The 18,209-nt window shown below is 38.1% G+C and overlaps 1 protein-coding gene across 1 annotated transcript; it reads right to left on the bottom strand.

Moving 5' to 3' along the window:
• Positions 1-2,867: 2,867 nt before the first annotated feature.
• On the bottom strand, positions 2,868-17,985 carry HEMK2 (HemK methyltransferase 2, ETF1 glutamine and histone H4 lysine). The gene is made up of 6 exons (XM_079922895.1): positions 17,714-17,985; positions 15,423-15,509; positions 13,363-13,453; positions 9,580-9,663; positions 5,002-5,143; positions 2,868-3,925 (listed from the first exon to the last, which is right to left on the bottom strand). The coding sequence occupies exons 1-6, from the start codon at positions 17,884-17,886 to the stop codon at positions 3,819-3,821; spliced, it is 684 nt and encodes a 227-aa protein (XP_079779021.1). The 5' UTR covers positions 17,887-17,985; the 3' UTR covers positions 2,868-3,818.
• Between the last annotated feature and the right edge of the window lie 224 nt (positions 17,986-18,209).

Below are 18,209 nucleotides of genomic sequence, written 5' to 3'. Positions count from 1 at the left end.
AAAGGTCAGTTCAGGAAAAACATTAGCCATTACCTTTCCAAACAGTGTCTTTCTTACATTCTTTTTGGGATTCTTGTTTTGCTAGACCTTTGCATTCTATCCTCCATAATCATTATTTTTCTTCATGTTTTCTTTTTGTCTCTCAGAGCTACATTCTGTGAGTTTCTTTCAGTTCATTAACTCTCTTGTTAGCTATCTTTTTTACCCTCTCCACAGTAGCTTCTTTAAAAAAAAATTATTTTTGGCTGCATTGTGTTTTTGTTGCTGTGTGCGGGCTTTCTCTAGTTGCAGCGAGCAGGGGTTAAACTTCATTGCAGTGTATGGGCTTCTCATTGCGGTGGCTTCTCTTGTTGCGGAGTACAGGCTCTAGGCGCGCAGGCTTCAGTAGTTGCAGCACGTGGGCTTAGTTGCTCCATGGCATGTGGGATCTTCCCAGACCAGGGCTTGAACCCATGTCCCCTGCATTGGCAGGCAGATTCTTAACCATTGCACCACCAGGGAAGTCCCCATAGTGGCTTTTGATTTCAGGAATTCTATTTCTCATTTCTAAAAGTTGCCTTGAATTTCTTCTTTCCAAACAGTATCTTCTTGTGTGTCTCCTTCGTGACTATGTTAGCTCTAAATATTTCAAATATTCTATATAACAATTCCAGTATCTGCATTCCTGGGGTGACCAATTCTGAGTTAATTTTTTTCCCTCCGCTCTAATTGACTGTTTGCAGAATATGGGTATTTCCCTGGCTTTGGCTATTAGCTTGCTAGGGTTGCCATGACAAAATAACACAGGATGAATGGCTTAAACAGCAGACATTTATTTCCTCACTGTTCTGGAGTCTAGGAGTCCAAGATCAAGGTAGAAGCAGGTTGTTTTCTCCTCAGACCTCTTTCCTTGGCCTGAAGGTGGCCACCTTCTGTGTCCTCACATGGTCTTTCCTCTGTGTGCAAGCATTCCTGATGTTTTTTAATCTCCTTTCCTTAAAAGGACACCAGTCACACATGCATCCCAATGTTCACTGCAGCACTATTTACAATAGCCAGGTCATGGAAGCAAATGTCCTTCATCGACAGACGAATGGATGTCCATCGACAGACGAATGGATAAAGACGATGTGGTGCATACATACAATGGAATATTACTCAGCCATAAAAAGGAGCAAAATTGGGTCATTTGTAGAGACGTGGATGGACCTAGAGACTGTCATATGAGTGAAGTTAAGTCAGAAAAAGAAAAACAAATATCATATATTAACACATATATGTGGAATCTAGAAAAATGGTACAGATGAACCAGTTTGCAAGGCAGAAATAGAGACACAGATGTAGAGAACAAATGCATGGACACCAAAGGGGAAAGGGGGGGTGGGATGAATTGGGAAATTTGGATTGACATACATACACTAATATGTATAAAACAGATAACTAATGAGAACCTGCTGTATAGCACAGGGAACTCCACTTCACTGTACAGTAGAAACTAACAACATTGTAAAATAACTATACCCCAGTAAGAAAAAAAAAGAACACCAGATTGGATTAAGGCCCACCCTAATGGCCTTTTTATTTAACTACCTCTCTTAAGGCCCTATCTCTAAATACAGTCATATTCTGAGGTAAGAGGGGATTAGGGCTTCAACACATGCATTTGGTGGTGGTGACAGGGGTGGGGTAGCGGGGGAGACACAATTCAGTCTGCAACAGCTATGTATGTGAAGTCCTTGGTGTTTTATATAGCATTTCTATGTTTAGTTTCCTATGTTGATAGAAGTCCTCTATACTCATTTAAAAGTATTTCAAACATTATTTGAAAAAGTATTCAGGACCTCATTCCCCAAAACTATGACTAAGAGCCCACAATAAAATTCTAAGGTTAATTTTTTTTTCTCCTGGGATACAAGAGGTTATTTACTATAAGACTTCATTCAGATGGCACTGTTTCTGGGAATGGAAATTTATTTACAGATATCAGATTTAAGATAATACTAATTTTGACATTTTTGCTGCTGAAAGCAGCATAAGCAAAGAAAAAGACAGCTTTTGGAGTCAGATCTGTGTTTGAAATGTTGCCATACTGTTTTCACTCTTTACTACTGTGCTTCTTTGAACAAATTATTTAACCTTTCTGAACATCAAAGGTGGATAATTCTATTCTTTCTGTGGATTATCCAAAGGATTAAATGAGCATGCCATCTAAAGCAATAGTTCTAAAATTTGACAGGGTGACTAAAGAATGTTGAGAAGTACATTTTAAAAAATACAGTTTTTAGGTCTGGTCAGCAGAATATTCCATGGGTTTATGGTGGGGCTTAGGAATGCATAATCTTTAACTTCCTCAGGTGATTCTGAATGTAGCCAAATTAAAAAATTATAGATTGCTCTCACTCTGGTCCTACACAGTCCTGCTAATTGATTTTGATAAATACAGCTGACCCTTGAACAACACCAGGGTTAGGGCACTGACCCCCCTCACAGTCAAAAATCCACATATAACTCTACAGTCAGCCCTCCATGGCATCCATGGCTTTAACCAACCACTGATAGTGAAATACTGTAGTGTGTCTTTATTGAAAAAGATCTGTGTATAAGTGGACCCGTACAGTTCAAACCCATGTTGTTCAAGGGTCAACTGTATATTTTAAATGGTGGGGAAGTTACAGAAGAGGTTCCTAAATTTAGTAAAGGTAATTTGACATTTCTTGAAAGATACATGTGGGCTCTTAAAAATGTGATTAATTTGAGTGCTGGGTTTATTTACATACAACTCTCCGGGACCTAAGAAAAAAATAAAAGCAGTCTGCAATATATATGCAAGAAGAAAACAGAAATATATGATAGAGGATAAAAAGTAGGAAAAACGTGACCAAGGAGAAGAATGGAGGAAGAAGCCATTCTAAATAATAGAAAGAGAATGGAGACAATAAGTAAAGGTAAACTTAAAACATTTTAAATAAACGATTGTGTTTAATTACAGAATACACTATGATTGTACAAATGCCAACACAAAAGAATGAAAGTTCCTCTATTCCCACCTGTTATTTACCTTTTGAGAATTTCTTATACACACATACACACAAACTTTCTTTGTTAGTTTTTCAAAAATATACATATAGGTTAGTACTATTTTGCAACTTGATTTTTTTCACTACTCAGTAGCACATCATGAACCTCTTCTGGTTCAGTATATACAGAACTTACTTGTGTTTAATGGCTGGATATGTCACTCATGTTCAGTAACATGAACATACTGTAATTTATTTTACCAATCCCTTTGCTGATGGACATTTAGGTTAACTTCATTGCTTTGCCATTACAAGTAATGCTGAAATGAACATCCTCTTCATATACAAATATACATATATATATATATATATATATTTTGCGATACGCGGGCCTCTCACTGTTGTAGCCTCGTCCGTTGCAGAGCACAGGCTCCGGACGTGCAGGCTCAGAGGCCATGGTTCATGGGCCTAGCCGCTCCGCCGGCATGTGGGATCTTCCCGGACCGGGGCACGAACCCGTGTCCCCTGCATCGGCAGGCGGACTCTCAACCACTGCGCCACCAGGGAAGCCCTACAAATATAATTTATTATATATTCTCCACATATATGTAATATATAAAATTCAAATTATATATATATTATATATATTTACTTGCATTTGTGCAAATATTTCTGTAGGCCTGATTCCTGGGCAAAAGGAAATGCCTTACTCTTCTGCCTTTTTCTATATGACAAATTTCTGACTTTATTTGTTAACTAAGAAATGACTTCTGTTTCAAAATATGCCAAATGCATGCAGCTTTCAGTAGCACACACTATAGATTAGGACTTGGTGAACTTGAGGACTGAAAGGATTTCTTGGCCTGCTTGCCTGGAAAGTGCAGTGGTCCCTTGTAGACCTTTTGTCTTCATTATTTTCAAAATTTCTTCTAAAACGAAAATTAAAACAAAAGGTAAAATCCAATTAAATCATATGGTGAAGTACATATTATCACTAAACAGTTTAATAAGATGATAGACAGACTATTTACAAATTCTATTTATCTAAGAAAATAGCATATACCATGTAATTTCTATTGAAGTGAACTTGGACTTCAGACAGATGAGAGCACCTTGGATTTTCAGGGTGTTGCTGAGAATTCTAATCAGACTGAATAACTGCTTTGCAGTGGTAGCCTACTCTGGACTCAACAGAAACGTTAGTTATACTTACTATTACAGTAAATGATTCATTTTTTAGTTGCTTGGCTCTAATCTCTGCCCTATATCCTCCCTTTTGGATGAAAAATGCCAACAAGCGTGTGTGCAAATCATATACTGACATTGAAAAGTGGTAGTAAATGAAGTAGCTTATTTCTTTAAAGGTACTGAAAAAAGCAAGACCTTCTCTTTCTAAATAACTAACACTAAAAAGATGAAACCAAGAAACTGGGGTCACAAAAAACAAACCCTCAAAACCAAACAATCCGAAAACCCTAGTTAATTATGATGTGATTTGAGGGGCTGAGAATGTAACATATAAGATAATAATCAAACCTGAGATGTACAGAAAAGAGAAGAGAGATTATGGTCGATTTAGTTAACCAAGTAATCTGAAAACCAAGATATAAAAATCCTATCAGGAGATAACTTTCATGATAAAACTTCAGATGAACTAAAGAGTATGCAGCAGAACTGCCAAGACATGAAGACTAGAATATAGAGAGAAAATTCACAGAGTGAACTGAGGGTGAGGTGTTTTAAGAAGATTATAGATTCTGTATTTGAATATTAGTTGATAAATTAGGGAAAAAAATCTCCCTCACTCCAAAAAAGACAATACTCTTTAAAATCAGAAAAATCTACCTCTAAAAAATCTCTCTCCTCTTTCAACATGAATGTTATGTCTGTATTATCTGTTGTCAGTGATTACATTCATTAACATTCTGGGTTACTACCATCTTTAACATAATTAGCCTTGATTTCAGCAAAGTAAATGGTTAAAAGATAAACTGGTCTGTATTACCTGGATTGTTTTCTTTAATGGTGACTAAATAGAACAATCCTCTTGGTGAAAGGAGCTCTGGAGCCAGTGGAAACAATCTGTCCATGACTTCACGACCATTTCGGCCACCAGCCCAAGCTGCCTCTATCCCGTGACTCCTTACCTGTGACCAATTAGAAAGATTGTTCTGTTTTGACTTAAGTTACATTAAAAAAAACTGAATCTTTTTGACAAGTAACGTTCACCAAACAGTAATGTACTTTTTATTTTACTGCTGATGAGGAGGCAGCAGTAAAGCTGAATCTGAGCCCCATCATTTCCTAGCATGTGTGACCTTGCATAAACCTGTAATCTTTTTTTTCTTTTGCCCTTGGGATAAATCTTTGTGTGATTAGCAACATAAAGCTAAAGGTCCTAAATATCTGTCACCATTTCACATTTAATTATGGCAGCTGGCACTACAGGAGAAAACTCCCTTACAGAACCCTTCATGTCTCCAAATCTTATATAGATAAGTCTGTAATCTTGATGAATTAGTTTCCTCTCTTACCTGTAAAATTAGAAAAACAACAGTTTTATCTGTAAAATTAGGAAAATGGTAAAAAATTATTTTTGTCCTTTAGGAATAAATGAGGAAGTATATTTAAAGTTTGAGAACAGTGCTCTGTGCATAATAATGTGGTTTAATAATAGTTGATACTATTAATACAATGTTTAAATTCTTAATATAGAACAATTAGGAAGAAACTAAAAGGGAGAACTTGTATTATAAGAGATCTACTTTGCAGAAACAAAGTTTCAAAATGTCCCACTGTATCTGGCTGTCTTCTAGATTACTGAGAGTACTACAGCCCTTTTTCAGGAACCCACTTATTACATAAAAGTACATTGAAGCATTTTTTCCTACAATGATCTAATTATAGTATAGAAACAAAACCCATGAGTTTATATAGCATTAAAAATCTTTAGATGCTTAACACTGTATATTGTTTCTAAAACTTAAGAATACATCGAGAGATGAATGGATAAAGAAGATGTGGCACATATATACAATGGAATATTACTCAGCCATAAAAAGAAATGAAATTGAGTTATTTGTAGTGAGGTGGATGGACCTAGAGTCTGTCATACAGAGTGAAGTAAGTCAGAAAGAGAAAAATAAATACTGTATGCTAACACATATATATGGAATCTAAGAAAAAAAAAAAGTGGTCATGAAGAACTTAGGGTCAGGACAGGAATAAAGATGCAGACCTACTCGAGAATGGACTTGAGGACACGGGGAAGGGGACAAAGTGAGAGAGTGGTAGTGTATATATGGACATATATACACTACCAAATGTAAAATAGATAGCTAGTGGGAAGCAGTCACACAGCACAGGGGGATCAGCTAGGTGGTTTGTGACCACCTAGAGGGGTGGGATAGGGAGGGTGGGAGGGAGGGAGACGCAAGAGGGAAGAGATATGGGGATATATGTATATGTATAACTGATTCACTTTGTTATAAAGCAGAAACCAACACACCATTGTAAAGCAATTATACTCCAATAAAAATGTTAAAAAAAAGAATATCTTGATGAAATCACTCAAAAACTACTTAAACCCTAATACAATTATTTTCTTCCTAATCCCTTTAATGGTTTTTGTCCACATTTTAGTTTAAATTATTTACATACAATTATACATTCTGCTTTTATTCATTTATCATGGCATATATTTCCCCATTCAAAATAATTTCTTGGGAATTGCCTGGCGGTCCAGTGGTTAGGGCTCCACACTTCTGCTGCAGGGGGCATAGGTTTGATCCCTGGTTGGGGAACTAAGATCCCACAAGCCCGTAAAAATGAATTTCTTTATACCTATAACCATATACATGTACAATTAAGAGAAATATGTTCGTATACCTCCTTTTAAAAAAAAAACTGTACTTTTCCCTTTTCTGTTTTGCTTGTCTGCTACCCTCCCATCTTACATACACACACACACGTTTTTCTTTTTTGTCCGTGTTTTACAAAAAAAGGATTATATCTACATTCTTGCCTGTATCTTGCTTTTCTCAACAGTACCATATGGAAATCTCTTCATGTGATCAGGTATAGTTCAATTTCCTTTTTAATGGCTGCATAATATTTTATTGTGTTAGAGTATCATTTCTTATTTAGCTATTGATGGGCATTCAGCATGTCCATTTGCTTAATTTTTTTGTATCTAATTTAAATTATTCTCATATTTATCATAAGCTCCTCAATATAATTTCCCACATAGTTAATAATACTAGGGAATTTATCAGTTCCTCTGCTTTTTTTGTCATGCCTTTCATCCTGGAGACTTCCCTTTTCTAACATTCCAAGAATTCCCTTTTTCTGGGGCCCATATCTTCCCGTTTCTTGGCTTACTCCCTTATTTTGGTGGAGCCCATTCTCTGGATGTTTCACAGGGTTAAGTTACCCATGGAAAGAGTGCATGGTGATGACAGCTTTTGCCAAGCCTGTCCCTTGTCACTTCTGTTTCAGTGTGGACTAGGAGCCCTCTGTGCTGGACCCTGTTTACACGTCCCCCAGGGATGCTCAGCCAGGTTTGTCTGCTTGCACTAGAGACCACCCTCCAGGAGGATCTCCTGGCGACAAGCACATTCTCACAGGCCATGGAGGGGAAGTTTTCATCTCTGGAAGGAGTCACGTTCGGTGGTCTGCTGACTGCCTACTACCTGGGCTTTGCTGTGCCTTCCCCTGATCCTTTATAAGTCACAGGTACAAACCAACAGTACCTAACCTCACGTTGAGGGATGTAATAGTAAGTATAGCCACAACTTTTTACAAACTCCTATTATTTGTATGTCTCCTGGATCTAACCTCTAAGTCTCTTAACTTTTACCTTCATTGTTTCCTTTTTTTTATCTTCATGCTCAATGCACTGAAATATTTTCATTTGGTTTCCATACCACTGATTCAGGTCTTGACAGAGACTACATTATCTTTAAATTCATTTCCTAATGTTTTACATAGTAAAACATATTTTCAGGCTCCAGAAAATCTTTGTTGTGCTGTATTTAACCCTGCTCTCCAGCTAATTGCTCAGCTAATGGAAATTATGACACTAGCTCTCTCTGTTGCAACTGTGACAAAGCCCAAGTCATTGCCCACACTCAATTACGTACATAATTACACACACAGCTTAGGAGTAGGAATGTGGGAGAAAGGAAGCCCATTCATCTCACCATGTTCCCAGAACCTCCTCCTCATTCACTAGTCTTCCCAGTAGTCTGTAGACCTGATAAACCATGATTTACTTAACTGTCTCTCTTCTGTTACATATATAGGTTCATATTACTTGTTATCATAAATAAAGGTGCACTAAACATATTTTTGTAAATTACAATTTATATTCTATTGTTAATCATTTTCCTAAATTAGATCTCAAAGACTGAGATTATTGGTCACGCTTGATATTTATTTCCATAGTGCTTTTCTAAAGAGTTTTATTAAGCTGCAGGGACTTCCCTGGTGGTGCAGTGATTAAGAATCCTCCTGCCAGTGCAGGGGAGACGGGTTCAATCCCTGGTCCGGGAAGTTCCCACATGCAGAGGAGCAACTAAGCCCGTGCGCCTCAACTACTGAGCCTGCGCTCTAGAGCCTGCAAGCCACAACTACTGAGCCCACATGCCACAACTACCGAAGCCCACGTGCCTTGAGCCCTTGCTCTGCAACGAGAAGCCACCACAATGAGAAGCCCGCGTACCACAACAAAGAGTAGCCCCCACTCGCCGCAACTAGAGAAAGCCCGCGTGCAGCAATGAAGACCCAACGCAGCCAAAAATAAATAAATTTATATATTAAAAAAAGTTTTATTAAGCTGCATTTCCCTCCACTGCTGTTCACCTTATGACAATGACTTTCCTTCTCACATGAGTTCATATGTCAGGGGAGCAACAACGTCTCAGTAGTAACAGCAGCAACATAGACCCTTCCCATCTTGGTAAAGGTGAATGTAATATTTATCAGCCTTGCCAGAGAGTGATCATCAAAGAATAAAATAGGTACAATAATTCAGAGGAAAGCTAGCTAGTCCATCACTAAACTTTTGTCTGCTTTGACCATTCTTTCTTTAAACTGGGAAATGGTTACTGCGGTTTTCCTCTTCATCACTGGAAATACTACAGCAATGCATGTCAGGGTTATAGCTTTTTCCTACCTGAGATGAGGACTGCTTTCCCCCACCCCCACTTCCTGACACCTGTGAAAGGAGGAAAGCTAAGGCTTTCAGAAATAATTCCTATGTGAATTTAAGGTGATTAAAAATATTTTTTTTTTGCAAATTTGTTATTCATGATAAAGGTACACACAGATACATGAATTTAAACACCATGGCTTGATTTGGATGGGATTTTAAAGAATAGATATGGACCACAGTTTGTATTTCCATTAGTTTCAGGTTCCTTTCCTATGTCTACCAATAGTATCCAATAATTGACAATTACAAGTAAAATGAGAGCAGTCTGTGTTATTAGCGGCTGACTGATGTCATATGATGAAGTATGTTTGACTTTTAGATAGAAAAAAGCTGAAAATATTAGTAATTAAATTTTGTTGTATGTCTTACCTCTTCAGGTGGAGTCACTACATAGGGAGGATTAAACACCAGAAGATCAACTTTTTCCTTCAATCTTGGTAGCAAGCCTTTGACCTAAAAAATGTTCAAAATAGTCAGAATTTTAAGCTGGACCCAGAAATAATAAATAAGTAGATGGATAGATAGATATCCATCTAATCAATCTTTAAATATACTCCTTCATGTTTTTAGAAAAAATGTGTTAGAGAGCCAAATTTAAGACAGAAATGGAGATAAATATCTTCACACTTTCATTCAGATAAAGATTATATGCATTTACCTAAAAATAGGGAAAATAAACTATTTATCAGAATGAACACTCTGCTCTTCAACAGCTCACATGTTTACATTCTGGGCTCACTTTTAGAAGACGGAGGCAAGCTCTCACATATTCTGCATAGATTTGTGCACAACTTTAAAGTTATAGCTGCTAACTTAAACATTTATTTTCTATAACCAAGGGAAATATTTTACAAGATGACAGAAAACATACATGAATGACAAAAATATCAGAAGACAGAATTTTGTTTTTCTTTCTACATCTTTAATTACTTGTATATGTATTGGCTAAAACAATTAGATATCAAAGAAACAAAGGACTAAAAATAGTGGGAAGAGACCTGAAAACATCAGTTGTTTGGCATTTTATAAATATTTGAACTGATACAACTTTCTATAGAATAAGAAAAATGTCTTTTTAAAGAAAGTATATTTAGGGCAAAATGTCATTTAAAGCATCCCTCTGATTGAATTAAATAACTAAGTATTTAAAAAATTATGTCTGATGATGTCATCCTATACCTTCGCAGGCACAGTAAAGTAAAAATGCTGTATCCGGATGAGTTCTCACCCCTAAAGCCATTTCCTTCAAATATTACTTCACACTGACTCTCACTCACGAATTCCAACACTGTTATTCTTCAAAGGTAATTTCTTTCTCTACTCATTTAAAAAGAGAACAGATAACTATTTTGTGGAACATAATTCAGGTGTATCTTCTGCAAGTAGAAAGGCGACTAGTTAATCTGCTGTTCTTTCTAGTAATAACATTGGTGAGGAAGTACATTTGAAATAACCAAAAGCTTTATTTTCAATTCCATAAAGAAATTAAGTTTCCCAATTGTAAAAAGAATTCAAAAATGTAATTTTCAGGAAATGCTGAGTAAGGAAATTAGAAAAGAATTTGCTGTGTAATTACTTATGATGGCCCTGAGGTACTATATACTAATAATCATTTCAGTACTGGACTTCAAATAAAGGAACAAATTGATACTAAAAAAATAGAAAATTACGGAGTTAAAAAGAAAATGGATTTAAATGAGAAGTCACTGTGGACTGGATATAAAATCTAATTACAGGCAACCCTCACTCATCCATATCTACCTTTTGAATAGTCTCACAGCACTAGAATAAACCCAAGAATTAAGAAGTAAGCAAAAAAGGCCTCTGACAGCAAGTTTTAAATCCATACAGCAAAAGGTACTCTGTGTGAGAAGCACTTATTCAGAATCCCTTAACTCTTAGTTTAAATACAAGTCTAACTAAATTAATTGTTTGGTATTCTAGCACAAAGCACATGAAAAGAGCCAGGAAAGTGCTATCAATGGGTAGCAGTGAAACATGACAACATAAAGCAAGTGAAAAGACAGACAAAGAGGAGAGAAAATAAAAACTCAAAATCACTGCAGGCTATAGCTACTTAATGTAAAGGCAGAAACACCTGAATAAACCTTAGTCATTATCACGTATAGTACAGAATAATAACTGATATTCATATTAATGACCCTGAATCACTAAAAGGTAAAATTATGTTCATTTTGTTTTAAGAATGTAAGGAAATGCATAAGACATATTTGAAAAAGGTTTTTTTCTAAAACTACAAAAGAAATACAATGAAAGTACTACTTTGTGAACAAACTCAGTTAACCAAAACAATGATTTTCTTTTATATGATAGCTGTGACACCCTATGTCCAGTGTTCTGAATACAAGCAAATGTAAAGAGTTTTGTAATCTGATCACAATACCTATGCTCATACCTATCTCTTCCTACCTTCTTTGCCACAAGTCAACACTCCGCATCATGGTCAGCTTTCGTTACTGAAAGAATGGATTCTGACAGCTTTAGAACTGACTACCACCAGTCATGTTATAAAACAGCTGTGAGACCTCTCAACTTTGATTCAGAAGATGTGGGCTTAAATTCTGGATTCATCACTTTATTAGTTATGTGACTTTCAAAAGTGTCCCTTACCTCTGTTAACAAAAATAGATATTCTGAATTTCTTGTATCTCTAAAGTTTTATTGTTCTATCAAAAAAAATATAATACTAATTATGGACACATTAAAGAAACAACTTTAAAAATTTAGGGACTTCCCTGGTGGCACAGTGGTTAAGAATCCGCCTGCCAATGCAGGGGAAATGGGTTTGATCCCTGGGTCCAGGAGGATCCCACATGCTGCGGAGCAACTAAGCTCGCAAGCCACAACTACTGAAACCCGCGTGCTCTAGGGCCCATGTGCTGCAACTACTGAAGCCCGCATGCCTAGAGCCCATGTACTGCAACAAGGGAAGCCACTGCAATGAGAAGCCTGTGCACCGCAACGAAGAGTAGCCCCCGCTCGCTGCAACTAGAGAAAGCCCGCGCACAGCAACAAAGACCCAACGCAGCCAAAAATTAGTAAATTAATTAAAAAATAAATAAAATAAAAATTTAAAGAGTAAAATCACCACATTGATTGAGTATCTTTCTTGATAGTCTAATTTTTAATAGCAGTAACAACTTCTAGTGGTATGTATAGAACTTCTTAGATCTTTGGCTTAATTCCTTCTAAGCTGCAAAATCATTTGTGAGTTTAAAAAAGAGAAAAGCTCAATACCCTTACCAGTACAAGAATAATACATGTCAAGAAGCATGGAAAGCATTTTATATTTCTTATGCCCACCTGTACATACTATTATGATTTTTGCTTATAAAAAGGCATTCACATTTATAACTGAAAAAAAGTTCAGAATCATCCAAATCTTACTAATATAATGTAAAATGTTTCAAAAACTGGAACTGAAAAACGTACGATGTGTAACTTAAAATGATGGTTCTGTAGTCATCATTTGTTGTTTTTACCTGCCCAGGACCCATTCTGCCTTTCATCTGATTACATGTCCTTGACTTTCATTGGGGAAACTCTACCTCCTCTCATTCTCAATCCAAGTGGCTTGGATTATCCCAACCGAGCTGCTGGAGTGGGACTATGACTCAGGCTCAAGCCAATCATGTGCATATTCCAATCCCCCTTGAGAGATAGGCGTATGACTAAAGCTGATATAAATGGCACTCATTCTGGGGCTTCTGCTAGAGTAACTGAATAGAAAGTGTTTCTTTCCCGGTGAAGTTGCTGAGAAACAAGATACATACATGCAAGCATCTTGTTACCATGAAGGGAACGACTGCTGAGGAATACAGCCACTAGAGAGAAGTTTACAGTTAAGAAAAAGATGCCTGTAACATCATTTGAGTTCCTGAAACTGTTCACTCTTTTTATTAAAGCCAGTTTGAGCATTCTTCTGACTGAAAGATACCTGATCTATACAGGCCAAGAGAAAGTTCCCTTGAATTGTGGAAAAGATGGATTATCTCAGTCAAGAATTTACTTTGTTCAGCGGGTTAAAAGTTAATTAATGACTCAAGTTTCTTTGACCTAAATCACCTTGACCTTAACTTACTTGAAAAGAAAATTAATTATTACAGTACTGGACAAGGACTAACAGCTTACCAAATCGGTAATTATTGGTTGAATGTGGACTTTGTTACAGCGTGCTGTCTCCAGGGTACATGCTGCTGCCTCAGGGTTGACATCAGTGCACCTATAAACAGAAAAAAACCAACTACATCCTGTGTCTACGGACAAAAATTCAAGGAATGCTCTACTCCTTTTACATAAAGTAGATCTATAAAAAAAATTGGAATGCTTTAATAATGGTGAATTAAAAAAAAGAACTCAGGGGCTTCCCTGGTGGCGCAGTGGTTGGGAGTCCGCCTGCCGATGCAGGGGACACGGGTTCGTGCCCCGGTCTGGGAAGATCCCACATGCCACGCAGCGGCTGGGCCCGTGAACCATGGCCACTGAGCCTGTGCGTCCAGAGCCTGTGCTCCGCAACGGGAGAGGCCACAACAGTGAGAGGCTCACGTACCGCAAAAAAAAAAATTGTTATATTGATATAATGTCCAAGAGTAGAAGAATACACTTACATGCACACATATCTGAAGGAATTTATTAAATTATGAATCCAGCAGGAGAATACTATGTAGCTACCAAAACTGAAATTTAAAAGGAAAATGCTCATCATACAATATTAAATGAAAAACATGGGAAATGAAAAAACAATAGAGGAAACACAGTTGGACCATGTGTGGTAAAATTTATAGGTGATTAAAAAAAATTATTTGGTTGCACCTGGTCTTAGTTGTGGCACGTGGGCTCCTTAGTTGCGGCAGGTGGGTTCCTTAGGTGTGGCATGCAAACTCTTAGTTGCGGCATGCAGGTGGGATCTAGTTCCCTGACCAGGGATCGAACACAGGCTCCCTACATTGGGAGCGTGGAGTTTTAAACACTGAACCACCAAGGTGATTTTTATTTTCTTCTTTATATTTTCTATATTCTCAAATATTCTAAAGAGAAATTTTATTAACTTCCAATTTTTTCTGATAATCAACTTATTTATCTGAAATAAGATTCATTTTTTATTCCAATAATTTAATAGAAAATTAAAATAATATATAATATGAAAAAAATTGAGAAGATGCTGAGCTGGTGCAGGCCCAGGCCGGCCTAGTACAAAGTTAAGGAGGTAGGGAGGAAGGTGGGGAAGCAGGAGGGAGGCAAACTGCCCTGCACAATGGTGAGGAGGCAGCTCAGAATGTGGTGGGTGTTATCAACGGCTGGCTTGACACTTTGGTGCGTACAATGTACTAAAAAAAACCAAAGGGAATTCTAAATCCTTCTAAACCAGCTGGTGAGGGAAGAGGGCAGGACAAGGATGGGGATGAGGGAACCAGTGTAGGCCTTCTGAAGGCCTCTGAGGGGAGGGGCTGGAATGTACTGTGTGGTTAGCAATGAGGTGGGAATGGATGGAAAAGGGCCAAAGTGAACTGTAACATGCAATGAAGGGATGGAAGAAAGACCCACGACTTGGCCAGCAAAGCTGGGGCAAAGGTCTCGGAAGGGGAGGAAGAGAGCGAGGAACTGGGTCCCAGTAGCTTGGGTGCAGTGGTTAAGAATCCACCTGCCAATGCAGGGGACACGGGTTTGACCCCTGGCCCAGGAAGATCCCACATGCCGTGTAGCAACTAAGCCCATGCACCACAACTACTGAGCCTGCTCTCTAGAGCCTGCAAGCCACAACTACTGAGGCTGCATGCCACAAATACTGAAGCCCACACTCCTAGAGCCTGTGCTCTGCAACGAGAAGCCACTGCAATGAGAAGCCCGCGTACCGCAAGAGTAGCCCCCACTCGCCACAACTAGAGAAAGCCCATGCGCAGCAACGAAGACCCAATGCAGCCAAAAATAAATAAATAAATTTTTAAAAAAAGATTCAAATTTAGAGATGACCTAAAATTATTATGCTTCTTATATAATTATGCAGTATGATGGAATGGTTTTGAACACGCAATTATAACTTTTAGGGAAGCATAACTTGCATCTGAATACTTACTACGCTTAAATAGACACTATCAGATACATATTATTTACTTACAAAAATGATTTAATTCAAGCAGTTATCTCCATAGTGAATCTCTTAGACCAAGATGTGGATGAATTTGTATACTTACATGTACAATGCTTGAGGACCTATCATAGAGGCTAGGAATGCAGATACCACTCCAGACCCTGACCCTACTTCAAGGCATATTTCCACTCTAAAAAAACAAAATAAAACAAGTATTAGTAGTGGTATTAAAATACACATCTCGGGGGGCTTCCCTGGTGGTGCAGTGGTTGAGAGTCCACCTGCCAATGCAGGGGACACGGGTTCGTGCCCCAGTCCGGGAAGATCCCACATGCCGCGGAGCGGCTAGGCCCATGAGCCATAGCCGCTGAGCCTGTGCGTCCGGAGCCTGTGCTGTGCAACGGGAGAGGCCACGACAGTGAGAGGCCCGCGTACCGGGAAAAAAAAAAAAAAAAATACACATCTCGGAAAATAACTCATGCTACTTTTATGTCTGTTTCTCCAGCATCATCCCTCACCTACAAATATATGGAAATATAAAAGAAATTTATAAATAAGCTGATTTCCAACAACCACTTTGTGCTTAATACTGCATAGTTCAAAACTGTTTGGGGGTATGTAATTTATTTTAAGTCTGTAAAATAGTAATATAACAGGTAGCTTTCAATTAATTTCTATAAAACATTACATAAACCATGGAATGTTAATTTAGGGTTGGAAATATTAATATGGAAGACATCAGCCCTTCCCACAAGGAGCTTCTAGTTTGGTATTTCCTAAAATGATAGGATATTATTACAATATTTATTTATGAAAAACATTTTCTCTGTCACTTTGAAGTAATTCATAAGTCCATCAGCATATCCCAGGGAAATAAAAGTTCCCCCATTCTACTGATAATAGATGTGGAGCAGCAAAGAAATTCCATATTTGTACAGCTCTACACTGAATTGGGAAAATATCTGAGTATCTGATCTTAGAATATTAATAATACTCCTAAGAATGCTATTGAATATAATAAATTCTTGATTCTACTGTATTTGTCCTTCCCTATAATCATATATATACATCAAAGGCACGAATTATCCCCATTACAGAAATAGGTTTGATGGGATATAGGGGCCTCTCTAGCACCTAACTTTCCAAACAACTATTCAAAAACAACAAACTCCAGGGGTTTCTCACTTTTGGAACCATTTCTACACATCTGACAAGCCTTTACTGTGCTGTAGGAAGGTCTGTTGAATCTTACCAGGCGGCTTCTACTTGAAAATAACTATTGTGGCCTCATAAATAATTAAAACTCCAAGACCAGAAATACCCAAGACTTTAAAACAAAATCAGTTCCTTTTACAGCACACTTTGCAAGGCACTTTGTGCTTGTAAATCTTTCTGTGATATCTTGATAGTAAAAGACAAGTTATAAAACAGTACTGTTCCATTCTATATTCCAGTAAATCCAAAAGTTCCATCGTTCACAATGAAAAACTAGTTTAATAATAGTTGGGGCATTTTACACGTGGAAAAATCTGACCAAGAGGGAAAAATAAACACAATATGGATCTTTGAAGCCTGACAACTCTGTTTCATCCTGAGAAAACCCATTTCAACTCTTGATCTTTACATAAATCTAATTATCCAAATTTCCTTCATTTAAAAAATGACAATGTAAGTATTCACTCTTTTTATATTATTAATTTAAAACTTATATGAGCACTTCAAAAAATCAATTTTAATACTTATTAGGAGCTAGGGTATATTCTATAGGCAGCTAGCTGCATGTAACTTTAAATTTTTTACAGTTAAATGAAAAATTCAGTACTAGTCACATCTCAAGTGCTCAGTAGTCACATGGGGCTAATGGCTGTTGCTAGATAGCTGAGTATGCTATTCAGTGGGTTTAAATACACTCCCCTACTCCAATATTTTACAACTTCATTTCCTTTTTGTGCCCTTCCATTGCTAGAGGATGCTTTTATGCACTGAGTAAATTAATGCCATGCGACACTGATATCTACTAAAAGTTGTAGTATTAAGACGCAGCGTTTTCAGAATGTTTTGCTTTTGAACGTGTTATAATATCGCTACTCTCAGGGGCTTAGGGTCCTCAGTTAACAGCTGATAGGAAAAGATACATCCCGGCGTGGTGAGGAAGCATGGAGCCCCTGAAACCAAAACACCACCTTGGCAACTGCGGACAGATCCCCGCTAAACTGACTACGTGTATCCACGGAAAAAATCCTCAGTTACGGTGTTCTGGTGTCAACTGTCGCCAAGTGGACCGACACCGCCTCCTCTCGGGGACGGCGGCGACAGTCCTTGCCTTGATCGCCCGCGGCCGCCTCCCCAGGACTCCCGAGCCCTCTCCCGCGGGGATCCTCGCCCTCCTCGCACCCCGTGAGTTCGGCTGCCGCCGCCTCGAGCGCGTCCAGCAGCAGAAATGTGTCCTCCGCGGGCTCGTACACGTCGCTGAAGGAGCCACGGCCCACATGCCTGTGCAATGGCGTAGGGAAACAAGGCGCCGCCATCTTTCGCTCCTCCGGCCCACGCTTATGCGCAATGCGCATGCGTACGTGCAAGGGCGCAGGCCCAGCAGTGGGGGCGGGGCACCGGGGGGCGGAGGGTCACCTCGCTTACAGGTTGTCAACAGATGCACCTGGAATGTCTAATTAGACGGTTATATAATCTGCAGCTACTAACATTTACTTTCTTCTTTAGAGTATTAAAATTTGTTTTATTTTGTGGACTAGCACCGGATAGAGGCAGCCTCTATTGTTTCTGATTAAGGGGAATGTTTTCTCTCTTCTACACTTAGAAGTTTCCTTCTATTCCTAGTTGGCAAAGATTTGAAAAAATACATAATGTAATGGTTACTAAATTTAACCTTTTT

This window comes from Stenella coeruleoalba (genome assembly GCF_951394435.1).
Source record: "Stenella coeruleoalba genome assembly, chromosome: 5".
NCBI lineage: Eukaryota > Metazoa > Chordata > Mammalia > Artiodactyla > Delphinidae > Stenella > Stenella coeruleoalba.
This window is presented reverse-complemented; position numbering and strand designations above follow the sequence as displayed.

What these genes read in the sequence shown, in the direction of transcription:
- HEMK2 (XM_079922895.1), bottom strand. Translation starts at nt 17,886, where the DNA reads ATGCGCATTGCGCATAAGCGTGGGCCGGAGGAGCGAAAGATGGCGGCG. An exon ending in GCGGCAGCCGAACTCACGGG is followed by an intron (nt 15,510 to 17,713) that starts GTGCGAGGAGGG and finishes TTGTTTTTTTAG; the next exon opens with AGTGGAAATATGCCTTGAAG. An exon ending in GGTCCTCAAGCATTGTACAT is followed by an intron (nt 13,454 to 15,422) that starts GTAAGTATACAA and finishes TTCTGTTTATAG; the next exon opens with GTGCACTGATGTCAACCCTG.